Source organism: Seriola dumerili, unplaced genomic scaffold (genome assembly GCF_002260705.1).
Source record: "Seriola dumerili isolate Sdu_G_001 unplaced genomic scaffold, Sdu_1.0 BDQW01000193.1, whole genome shotgun sequence".
Classification (NCBI taxonomy): domain Eukaryota; kingdom Metazoa; phylum Chordata; class Actinopteri; order Carangiformes; family Carangidae; genus Seriola; species Seriola dumerili.
Window position 1 is genome coordinate 1,060,311 of NW_019174448.1, and position 12,608 is coordinate 1,072,918.

A 12,608-nucleotide genomic window follows, 5' to 3' on the forward strand; every position below is an offset into this window, starting at 1 on the left:
CTGGCCCGCCCGCCCGGAGGGGGGGGGGGGGGGGGGGGGGGGGGAGAACAACGGAGGTTAGATGGAGGTGTGTTCACTGAAACTGAGACCTGTCACACACACGCGTGGGGCGGGACTTCCTACCTCTCTGTGGACTCTGATGAACTCTCGGGGGTCGCCCTTGGCCCAAGGCGGCAGGATCACGTCACCCAGCTTGGTGCCGTTCTGCTTGGCACCTGGTACGTCAAACAGCAGAAGGCAGACAGGACATTAATATTCATGCGCTCAGTTCGACTCGTGCTGCCATCAGCCGTCACTGTCCACGCCTCCTTCAATACTGACCCAGGTCGAAGTTGTTGGAGTTGAGCATGAACTCTGGCAGGTAGAAGAACTCGGGGATGAGCTCCTTGACGTCGGCCATGTTGTGCTTGGAGGCAGAGAGCCAGGCTTCACGCACACTGTGGAACATCCTGTCAGCCAGGTCAAAATGACCTCCCTAACAATCACACACACACACACACACACACACACAGTTTGAAATCTGGGCTTCTATGTACCCCAACAACTTTTACTCATTTGGTTCTATTTTCCTCTGGAGTCGGACTAAAGATCACCATCTATCATCATGTTCTTAGTAAATAAACAATTTAATTTCACTCTGTATTTGAGCTTAATTCTAGAACAAGGTCTGAAATTTCCCGAAATGTCTTGACCACTGGGAAAATGTAGATGCAGAACATTTCGCTGGACTAGGAGAGCTGAGATCAAACCTGAAGTCTGAGGAAAATCTGTGTGAACGGCTCCATCCGGACCAGGTACGAGGCTACAATCATGGCTGATGAGTAGTGGGTGCCGTAGTGGTACGCCGGGGTTTCACCTGGTGTGACGGGGGGGGGGGGCACAAGAGGGTCAAACATGAAAAACACAGCTTTGGTTTTGCACAGGAAGTTCTGAACCAGATCAGCTGAGAAAGACGGTGCGGATATGAAACAGATCAGAATAAATGTGTCATCAGGGAGTGAAACTTCCACAGACACAGAGTCACGAGGTCTCACTCGTATAAGAATCTCTGTGTTCAACAACAACATCCTGCTTGATTTTGGATCTAGGTTTTAGGATTGGAGCAGGTCAGTGTGATTTATTTCCATATCTTGTATTTTACTCGTGTCTTACCGTTGGGGTCTTCCCAGTCCTTGTACCTCTTCTTGTACTGCGTCAGTCTGTCGTCGGTCTGGGCGCCCATCGGCTTGGCGAGGTTGCGGAACGTCTTGGGGTTGCTCAGGTCCAGCTCCTGTTTACAGAGGAGTTTAACATGCACATGTTCAAAACACTGGCGGTTTGGCCCTGGTGCCGTCGTCATAGCGACAATATACCTTGACTAGTCGTGACATCCGATGCCAGAGAAAAAAAAAAAAGGTTCAATTACCTCCGAGTCGTAGTCGGCCAGGATCCAGGGGAAGACGGGGTACTGCATCAGGTCGTTGTAGGATCGTCCTGCCAGCGTGTTCAGATGCATCAGGTACTGGAAGTTACTGATCTCTCCTCGCTGGAAAACACACACACACACACACACACACACACACACACACACACACACACACACACACACACACACACACACACACACACACACACACACATATGTCACAGCTGCAGTTCGTGCCGCTGAAGTGAACAGTGGGCTTAGACCGACAAGTCCAGGTTCTTACCTCCCATCTTTGAGTCACTGACTTCTCACCGACCAGGGTGCTGAGCAGACCGGACCTGACAGACACCAGAACAGACAGGACGTTCAGTGAGAACAGCTGAGTGGTTCTCCTTTAATCTTTTAACCACAAACGTGGGATAGTGTGGTTTCATTTGCCTTTATTTTGATTCATTATGAGAGAAGACCAAACTTAAACTTGGATTAATCATCCAAGGATGGTCATCCGACTCCGTCTGTGCTACATGTAGCGTGAAGGACGTCTTACCCCTGTTCAACACTGGTGTTGGGCCTCTGGCCTGAAACAGACTCAGAGCTGTCGGCAAGTGAAGGCACCACAGCCAAGAACCTGCAGGGAATTAATTAAAATAATGACTGACTGAAGTTACCTTTGTAAAATTCCTCTTTTCTGCAAAACTCCCAGGATAAACTCTACAGTATATTACAATATGAAACTCTAAAGAAATGATTCTTTCTGTTACTGAAACACGAGAGAAGCAGCAGCCAAAAGCAGCTTACTGTGTTTTATATTTGTCTTCAGTACCTTTGGTAAACTTTGTTGCGGACTCCTTTCTGGAAGGCTAACAGGTAGTTCCTCCCGTCGGCTGAGAAGACCTCCACTGCCATCGGCTGAAAGAGACACAGCGCACATTTATACTCAGAAAACAAGGTGGTTTTGAGTCTGTCATGACGACTTTAATGATGCAAAAATGTGTGTGTGTGTGTGTGTGTGCCGACCTGCAGCAGGTAGCGTCTCTTGTGCACCTCCTTGATGTCTTCGTAGGCGAAGATGCTGCAGGTTCTCTTCAGCTGGCTCTGGCCTTGTCTCGCTCCTCGGGGGATGATGGCCTCGTGTAAACTGGACACACAGAACAGACCGTGATGCATTCAAGAGCAGGTCAGTTTGAGTTTAAACCATCACGTGACCGGAAGAAATGTGTTGCTTTCTGCTTCTAAAATCATCATAATGTTCCTAATAAATGAAAAATGACCAATGTGAAGTGTGATGGTCGAGACTAATGCTACGCCTGTCTATCTACTTTTTCATTATTAATCTGCCAATTATTACCTTCATTTATCCAGTTTAATTGTTTAATATAAAATGTCAAAAACATCTAAAATTGCTGCCTTTAAATGTTTAAATACTCGACAAACTGCAACCACAGTTAAGTAGTCGATAAATTGTTAATAAAAACTGTCATTGTCACGTCGTCATCTCAGCCCTGTCAAGACAAAATGCTTTCACTGTACGAGACTGTATGGAAGCTGTAGAGAGTGAAACACCCGGGGGTGGGGGGGTGCACAGGATAAAATCTAGGTGCCATCTGTCGGTAATAGGTTTTTCCTTTTTCTGGCTGTTCTCCAACGGTGCCTCAAAGGAACAAAGCAAGTTCCCTAAAAGGAAGGAATATGTAAAAGCTTTGCTGAGTTTCACAACGCATGCTCCATCGGCAGCATTACATCATCCTGGCAGCAGAAACTCCCACTGCAGTGTCCAGAGGAATGATGTCATCCCTCAACTCGGGGAGGGAAAGGACAGCGACTGTGTGATCTGTGAGCTGCAGCCTCACCCGGGGTTAACGGCGCTCGTTACAGGCGTCCACACCTCGATTACACGCTGACAGATTCAGGGGTACTTGCACGTACTTGGGCGGCAGCGTGTCGATGTCCCTGATCTCCCTGGACACGGTCATGGTGTAGCCGTCGATGACGTAGAAGTGCTCTTTCCCGAACAGCAGCAGACCCTCGCTGGTGTCCAGACCTTGAACTCTGGCACAGCGGTACATGTGCTGAATCTGGAACAGCGGGTGTGAGACACAGGCAAGGAGATAATAATTAGCTTGAAGTTCAGAGATGAAAAAAGGGGAAGCTTCACTTTCTGTCTGACTCAGTGACTGATGGTTGAACAGCTCTGTGGCAACCAGAGGAAACACAGCAGCACCTGACTGAGACGGCGATGCAGGGAAACTATACACTTTACTGAGGAAGTTCGCTTCGGTCGTGATTAAAAGATTTTAAAATCATCTCAGTTGAGTTTAGTCAAAGTCAGAGCAGCAGTTCACGACACAACATGTGACTCACAGCATCACTATGAGAGAGGCGCAGTGTTTACGAGACACTGAAAGGTGAAATTTGCTTCAAGATAAAGAATAATATTGCAATTAGTCATTTTACTTATATTTTCTTTATAATGTTCAGTCCTGCAGCTGGAGAGTTTTTAAAAAGCTGAATATTATAAAAACTTTCACTTTACTTTCCAGTTTACAGCATCATGTGGATCAAATCTCTCAAATGTAAAAAGATGCCAGAACCAGACGACTCTTGACCCCCAGCGAGTAAATACTGACAGTGAAGGTACCACATTGTAAATCGCTTCTCTAGTGTTATCGACCACACACAACAACAACAAGGTTATATGACACTGAGCTTCCAGTGCTTTTGGTAACATACAGTTGATGGACATTAAACCTTGCAGAGAAAATCTTGATGTCACTGAGAGTGTGTCCATGTTGCTGTTGCAATCTTAATGATAATTCAGAATTAATACTTGTAACATGCAACAGAAATAAACTGTTTCTGACTCAAGTTATTACCACAATGAATCCACCTAAAATCTAAAACAATACAAAGCCGTAGTGAAGTGTGCAGAAATGTAAATAAGGTCATAACATTGAGCTTCTGCACAGTTCACAGCACTGGATTCTTTCAGTCATTGGCTCATTTGTTCCCGTGTCTCTCTCTGACCTTCTCTCCCTCCTCCAGCAGGCGCAGCAGCGACGTGTTGTCGGTCCTCTGCTCCTCCTCGGGGCCTCCCGACTCCAACAGCTGCTCCTGAAGCTGCTCCTGACTGTCCTCGTCTGCACCGTCCGCCGTGGACCGAGACCTCTTCAGAGGAGCCTTCACCAGACCTGGAGGGGGGGGGGGGGCATTTTGAGTTTCACTTAAACTCTGCTTGACCCAGAACTGCAGGTAAACACGAGTCTGTGCCTCTTATTCCCTGCAGCATCTGCTCAAATTCAGCTCATTTTAAACAACTATTTAAACAACTTCTCTTCTTTAACCCATGTGACCAACAGTGTGACCCATTTTGAGCGTCCGCACCTTTGACTCTTGCGATGGTGTCCTCTCCGTGCTCGGGCTCGTGCTGCGTGGTCTCTCCCTCCGTGCTGTGCTCCACAGAGTGCTGGTACATGCCGGGGTTGCCGGACAGCAAACGCACGTAGTACTCCTTACTGTCGTAGCTGATGGCGCGCCGGTACCGCAAAGGCTTCTGGGGAGGGAGGAAGAAGATGATGAGAAGCAGGTAGGATCACGTGGCACACCGCATGTTGTGGGACGACTCACTCCGGGGTTGGTTGAGTAACGTTAGCACAGATTGTCTTATATTTTTAATTAAAGACGTTTTATTATCGTTATCCCTTTCAGATTTTTTCCTCAGATTGTTTTAGTAACATTTTCACATTGACAATAAAATTTGAAAAGAAAACTTGAAGGGAAGAGCAAGGAGCGCCTGACAGGACTGCACACCTTGGCAATACCTTAGTTCACCTGCAGCTCTAGAAGTGCAGGTACAAGTGCTAATGTTAGCTAATACAAGTCAGTTTGCTCAGTTTCCTCGAATTTTCGTTAAAAGCATCGAATGTCACACGAGGAGGCGGGCAGCTCCCTGACTGCTGAGTAGAAGCAAGAGGACAAAGCAAATACAGAAGTCCAAGTTGAAACTGCGCGGCTGCTGATAAGACTTTCAATCAAGTGGGTGAAATTTTTTGCTGCAGTGTGACATCGCACACGGAGCTGAGCAGCAGCAGCAGCAGCAGCAGCAGTTTCCTTAACCATGTTATCATGCAGTCACACCAGGCAGCACCGAACGCTTCACCCATGTACCTGAGCGCGGACAAGGACCCCAGCCAGAGCTGAGGGTATCAGGGGGACCAGAGGGGGGGAGGAGGAAGAGGAGGTGGAGGAGGGCTGGAGGAGGTAAAGAGAGGTGAGAGATGAGACTGTAAAAGCCACTAACGATGCCTGCTGTTGAAGAGCTCGACAACCTGGAAGTTTCTTTATCTCAACGTAAAAATCAAGGTGTTTTTAATCGTGTGTAAAACGTAACGTACGGAGGCTGTTCCTCTGACGTTTTGGTTCCATTTAAAGCTGAGTTTCAACATCACATTTCATGATATCATGTTCTGGAAAGGTAACTGTACTCAGCAGGTCTCTTTTCAGATGAGCCTCATGTACAGACAGAAATATCGGTATTAACCTCCATTGTCTTAGTGTAAAATGGCTGAGCTGAAACACTCAGAGGATGATGATAATGATATTGAACTGGAAGGCACAAGTGTATTTGGCTTTTGTGAAACATCCTGCGACGACTCACTGAGCGTGTCTGAATTATATATCATGACCAGGCCTGTGGGACTTAATTAAAAATGGCGGTTTGAAAGAGGCCACGAGCCGGAAAACTCCCCACAAGGGCTCTAACAAGACGACCTATCTTTGGAGACAGAGTTTATGGTGTGATCGGTCCAGGCTGACAGAAACACAGCCACCTTAACCTTTATTTAATCACTGTTTATATTGATGACGATCAGGAGATTCTTTTAATAACCCCTGAGCGAGAACCTCGGCTAAACACCTAAAATGTGAAACTCAAAAATCGCTGACACTGACACGAATCTAACTGCGCTCTCTCTCCGTATCGTCCCGACCAGATAAATCACGGCGGAGCGAGGAGAGGCGCCCGTGGGCGAACACAGAGGAGGGATTATTTGTAGAGCAAACAAAGCTAAATGTGTCTTGGCGGTGCCAGGAAAAGTGAGCCGCCGGCTGCTGGTGTCGCTTCCTCACATGACGGCGATCTATTTCAGGAGAGCTATTCCTGCACCGCTCCGCGGGGGGGGGGGGGGGGGGGGGGGCAACTGACCACTGCTGCGTACACAATGGAGAAAATGACTTCTAACATATGAATCTGTTGTTTTAAATATTTATAGTACATTTCGTTTTGAGATGAGGGATGAAATATTTGCATTTCAGCTGGTAAAACAACAAAATTATCTGTAGAACATTTTACTGTGAATAAAGTTTTGAATCTGTTTCGGCAGATGAATTAAACTCAGATACGTCTGTGACCACGACTGTAACAAAAGGAACAAGATAAACTGATAAACAAAAGACCCACGATGCCTCACATCTGTCGTCACCGTGATACCCCCCCCCCCCTTCCCGCCAAGCGTTTCCTCATGGTGGGAACTGTTCTGTTTCCGTTTCGATATTATAAAGAGTTCAGTCCGACCCCGCTCTACTGGAAAAGTGCCTTGAGAAAACTTCTGTATTGATTCGGTGCTATGTGAATCATCATCGTCAATAACTGTACATCTTGATCTTCAGCATTATCAATTTGTCTTCATCAGTGGTTCCCAATACAGAGGTCAAAACATGCCTCAGAGCACTTTTTATTTTCATAATAAAAACAATCAAACATTCAGGACTTTTTTCTTTTTGGTTTGACAAGTTTTTCAACATTTTCAAAAGTTTCTTAAGATCATTTAGTTTTAAAAAATCTAAAAACATTATTTATAATTTTAATCTTTAGTATATAATTACATTTGTACCGTTTTGAAAATGATTTGTTTAACCCACAGGTTGGGAATCGCTCGTCGACATACGTCATTTATGAATTTTAATGTGCCGAAAAATAATTTCAGCCTCTTTTTGCTGCTGTTTCTAACATAATACATGATCATTGTTGAGTCACATGACTGTCTGATGTTACACTGTGAGTCACTGTGAGTGAGGGCATGGGTTCAAGTATATAAAATGTGGATATGGCAGGAGTCTCTTTGTGTTGGTGTTAAGATATTTAGAAGGTGGAGAAACAGAGATCGAAAACCATATTGCATGCAATGTAGTTCTCACCACGCGTTGTAATCTTCGTTCCCGAGAGGAAAATGTACCTTGAGTCCATTAATGTTACCCAACACTGCTGCAGAGGATCATGGGAAGATGAGAATCCATCTTTAAAGCGGAGTACCTGTGCTGAGTTGGTGTTCATCTCCGTCTCCGGGATGTACGGGTAGTGGATGTAGAACATGTCGTTGCGGACCATCTTCTTCCTCATCCGGCAGGGACCCTCCGTCATCTCCAGCACGAATTTGTCCAGGTGGGAGCCGATGGGGGGGCCCCAGAGGCCTCGCTCGCGCAGCAGCTCGTACTCGATGGACGCCCACTCCTCCGTCACGTACTTGAGGGCGTTCTGCTGCCGCTGGGGGAAAGAGGAGGGGACGGACGGACGAGGTCAGTCGCTTTAAAAAAAAAACCGCTGCTATAAATAATAGATCATTGTTATTATTCGAGTTACTGTCCTGCAGCATCATCCTGACTGCGCTGTTACACAACACGCCCGCAGCTGCTTTCTCAGCAGGACCGAGCTGACACATCATCTCAGACAAAGCAGCTTGATTTCTTTATTCAATTTGCTTAATTCCCTCCCATCGAGCAACGATGCATGTGTTGTACCTCTTGATATTCTTTGTACTGCATCGCCACCAAGTCTCGAACTACGGCGATGTGTGTGAACATCCACTGGAAGGTCTCCTGTTGATCAGAGACACAAGGCTGTGATGAATCAGTTCAAGTTTAAGGATGTTGTGCGTCAGTGGCTGTGGGTTGTTTCGTGTGTGTTACCTGTGCCGACAGACTGTTCTTGTTCAGGCTGTTCTCCTTCTTGTTGCGGCGGACGCCCAGCTTGGAGAGGCCGAAGCCGCTGCTGACTCTGGACAGTTTGGACTGTGTCGCTGGTGCCACGGCTTCACCGCGACTGATACACTTCTTCTCATGGACTGAACGGCAGAGGAGAGGAGCACAAAAAGAACAATTACATTTAGGGATGTTTATTTACAACCAAACCAACCTGAGATTTCTGCCTCCACCTCAGTGCAAGGTCAAAGTCATTTGCATTAATTTCTAATTAAAGCTTCATATTTTCTTCTTCTTCTGCGTTTTATTTGAAGTGTTGATCCATAAGAAGATATATTTGTGGTTTTAAGAACTAAAAAACCTTCTCAGTGTAGTTTTACATCTCCTCTCTCAGGCTTCTCTCTGGAGCTCTAGTAACAACAGGTCGGTGAGCCAATCAGAAGAGAGGAGGCTCTGAGCCTCTTTTCTGATTGGCTGACTGTTTCCTGAGCGGTCCAATAAAAATAAAGCAGATTTCAGGTAAAAACACTCAGAGAAACCAAATCCTGTAAAGGTTTAGATGGTGGGTCCAGGTGGGCGGGGCTTGGTGACTGCTTTGTTGTGACATCACAAAGTTCCAGAAGTCCTGACGGCTGGTTTTAAGGCTCAGTTTCTGAATACAGGCTGTGTGCATTTCTCTGTGGACTGAGGCTTTGATACTTTCACAGTATTAATATAGAAGCTAGACCTGATCTATAATCACACTACACATGGACAGAGACCTTTACACTGGATGGGACCTTTAAAAAATAGTCCCCAGAAAACAGGAAATTCGTCTTTTCTAACTAAATTGTGCAAATCTAGAGAACATTTCTCAGAATATCTGGTTACAATACTTGAGCTAAATACAACACTGATGAACTGAGCAAGTGAAAGAGAACAGATTATTAATAACATGCTGTACAGGCGGGGCTCCAGATGAAAGTATTTCCTCTGAAAAACAACAAGAGGCTCTCCCAAAAAGTTGACCTAGTTATGTATAAATAAAGGAATAAAGGACACCACAACTGCAGGATGGGCACAGCTGAGGAAATGTGAAGTGTGATTCTATGTTTGTGTGTGTGTGTGTGTGTGTGTGTGTGTGTGTGTGTTTTCTCTTCCCCTCACCCAGGTGGTTCTGCCAGCTCTTCAGGGCCGGCTCCTCCAGGGCCGGCCGGGCTGTGGCGATGTCCACGTGGCCCCTGTCGTTACAGGGCAGAGACACTTTGAAGATGTCCTCCAGCATCTGACGCTTGCTGTGCATCAGCTCCGTCCACACGCGGTTCACCGCCTTCAGCAGCAGCTGCCGCCCTGCAAGCGCCGACGACGACAACCAGGTTTAATGACACGAAGCGCTGTGCCGCTATCTGACAGTGACGTGAGTTACAGTCTGATGTGACATCTCTAAAGCTCCTTCATGATGTTCATTATGCTCAGTATGTTTGTATTACACCTCAAGTCTGCATGAAAACACCCACAATCCCTTGTTCCGACACTGAATAACAGAGTTGAGAGTGTTTGTGAACCAAAACATGTTAAAATATATCACCTCTAATAAACGTTAAACCCCCGCAGCTGTCTGTGGATTATATGCAGCTAGAGTCAGAACGATGAATAGACTGAACTTGGATCTTTTTTTTCTGTCACAGTTTCACAAAATATCCCTTCATGTCAAATTCATTCAAACACGGCCCATCCGACCTGAGCGAGCTTTAAAAACAACACATTCATTTATTATCTCAGATGTTTCTGTTTTCAATAAATAGTCTCACCCTCGCTGACGTCGTGGCTGTGCGTGGCGTCGGCCTCGTTTTCCGAGGGGATCATGACGTGCCAGGTCGTCATCCTGGCCTCCGCCTCCAAGCCAAAGCCCTCCACGCTGCTGCAGAAACAAACACACAGCGGCTCAGTACCAACACTGCCATGCAGAGACCTGTGGGGGTGGTGGGGTGGGTTGTTTGGCTTCACTGGAGCAGATGAGTCTGCGCTCGGCTGTTGCGCAGTGTGTTGTATTAACGCATATTGTGTTCCCAGCATGGAGGGAAACTCAGTCTCCCTTCCACCTGCTGCAGTTTGGGAAATTGTCCGTATTTGTGCCAGGGACACGCACGAGCACAAGAACAGTCCAATGAAAAACAAAAAGGGGTGTAAACTCTGTGGTCACTTGTGCACAAACACACGGGCGGAGCTGCTGAGAAACAACCTCACAGAGTTAAAGCTCCTGTAGGGAAACAACAGAGGCACAAAAATAAACAAAAACTAAATATAAAAGGCTTCGATTCGTCCTGTTCTCTTCATTTTTTCACAATCATGTTTTTCATTTAGCGATTTATGTTGCACCAAGCGCTTCAAAGCAAATACAGCTCCTCTGCTTCAACTCTATATGTTAACGCCTTAAAGTCTTCATTCGTCCTGTTTGTACACATTTGTGTCAGATTTGGAAAATAGTGAAGTTTACATCTACATTTCTCCTTATGTTTCTATGTTGAAAGTTTCCCAGCATGACTTCAAAAACATCTGCAAAGAACTTAGTCATCTGGGTTTAAACGCTTGAGGCTGGTATTGTAATTACCCTTAATCAGGCACTTGATTAATTGATCTGGCTAATAGATACTGTCTGTGTGCAGCCGCCACAGCCTGATGTTGATCATTATGTTGATCACAGTTAGTTTATTCCTCTCAGCTCGTCAACATGGAGGCACGTCCCTCATGGCCTCATTGATATACAGAGAGTTTACAGATGCATCATCCACTTTAAGTCTCTTAAAATACATTTTAAATAAAATGGCAGCAGCCTTGTTTTAAAGCCTCCATCCAACACAAACTCCTAACCCGCCCACGACGGCAGAACCTCCCCCTCTTACCTGCCGCTGTGCAGGCAGATGAAGCAGTGAGCCAGGCAGGCCACAAAGTCCTGGTCGTGGTTGCCCGGCCCGAGCACCAGGTTGCGGTTGACGGTCAGGACACGCAGGGCGTCCAGCAGGGCCACCTGCTGAGCCACCGTCTTGTGGGGTCGACAGAGCTGGTAGAGCACCGTCCGGTTCAGACAGTGGTAGATGGCGTCGAGGGAAAGACCCTGGGAGCGCCTCTTCGACTGCAGGAGGAGAGGGGGAAGTGGGGGGGAGGAAAACAAACAGGCGCGGGAGGTTAGAGGGGGAAAGTTGTTTCTATATCAGCGAGCGCTAGAACGAGAGAAAGGAGGGAAATACAGCGGAGGGAAAGTTAGTCACTGTTACATCGCTGCGGATAAAGCTGCTGCGGAAATACTTGAGCAGAAAGAAGATTTGTTTGAGCAACCGGGGCTGAACTGGGATAAGTTGTTTGAACGGTTGTGAATGTACCTTTGTTGCTGTCACACCGTCTGAGCAGAGGACTGCTTAAGGACTTTAAAGTGGAAACACACACGGCTATGAATTACTTATGTGAGTATAGAGCTAATATCCTACTACTTCTACTTTACATTCTGCTTGCTGCTGCACTATTTCCTGACACCCAAGACGATTTTGTGTGTGTGTGTTTTAAGTTGTTCACATCTGCAGTGGGAGTGTCTTACAGCCACACGCTGTCTGGATACCGGGTGCTGATATTTCAAATCAAAAAGGAAATGAAATGTAAATATATTCTGATTCCACCTGTGTCTGCCTCGGCATCGAGCGGATGGCACACTGGGAGATTTCCAAGACACGGCGGCGCAGTTTTGGTTTGTATAGTAAAGTATAATCTCCTAATCTCTCTTGCACTGAAGTGTGTGTAGAAGGCGCGGAAGACAGAAGTCCACACATGACGTTACTCGAGCTAGAATTACCGCCTCGCTGCCGCACGCCTCCGCCGACCTCTCCACTTGCAGTTAATTGGCGCGTGACTCCTTGAGTGACCTTTGAGTGTAAGGTCAATGGCGCTTTTGGCTTTTTTTATCCAGTTGTTAAATAGAGAAAATTCATTTGAGGGGATTTATGAATAGAATATAGTCTTTTGTTATGATGAGATATCATTAAGCTTGTTCTTCGTGATGACTCCTAATTGGACAGATGTGAAAGAGAAGAAATCTATATTCATGGATTTGGGCTTCAGTCGATCAGACGAGGGATTTCCATCAGTTCTGGGTCGAGTCACAAACATGAAACAGCTGCTCTGTTGTTTCTACATTTACGTTGCCGTGGAGAAACTACAGTGGTGTGGTCGCTTTAAATGGCAAAGGAATTGTGGGACGGCA

General features: G+C 46.4%; 1 protein-coding gene across 1 annotated transcript in view; it reads right to left on the minus strand.

Moving 5' to 3' along the window:
* wdfy3 (WD repeat and FYVE domain containing 3) overlaps nt 1-12,608 on the minus strand; it is a 95,099-nt gene that overhangs the window by 6,078 nt on the left and 76,413 nt on the right. The window contains exons 39-56 of the mRNA XM_022753753.1: nt 11,260-11,489; nt 10,168-10,277; nt 9,524-9,706; nt 8,366-8,520; nt 8,198-8,275; nt 7,713-7,943; nt 4,787-4,955; nt 4,430-4,593; nt 3,332-3,480; nt 2,423-2,543; nt 2,229-2,314; nt 1,953-2,033; nt 1,689-1,743; nt 1,406-1,525; nt 1,153-1,270; nt 750-856; nt 322-475; nt 124-215 (exon numbers count right to left, since the gene is read on the minus strand). Coding sequence (XP_022609474.1) covers nt 124-215; nt 322-475; nt 750-856; nt 1,153-1,270; nt 1,406-1,525; nt 1,689-1,743; nt 1,953-2,033; nt 2,229-2,314; nt 2,423-2,543; nt 3,332-3,480; nt 4,430-4,593; nt 4,787-4,955; nt 7,713-7,943; nt 8,198-8,275; nt 8,366-8,520; nt 9,524-9,706; nt 10,168-10,277; nt 11,260-11,489 — 2,403 coding nt within the window. The remainder of the gene's footprint in view (nt 1-123; nt 216-321; nt 476-749; nt 857-1,152; nt 1,271-1,405; nt 1,526-1,688; nt 1,744-1,952; nt 2,034-2,228; nt 2,315-2,422; nt 2,544-3,331; nt 3,481-4,429; nt 4,594-4,786; nt 4,956-7,712; nt 7,944-8,197; nt 8,276-8,365; nt 8,521-9,523; nt 9,707-10,167; nt 10,278-11,259; nt 11,490-12,608) is intronic.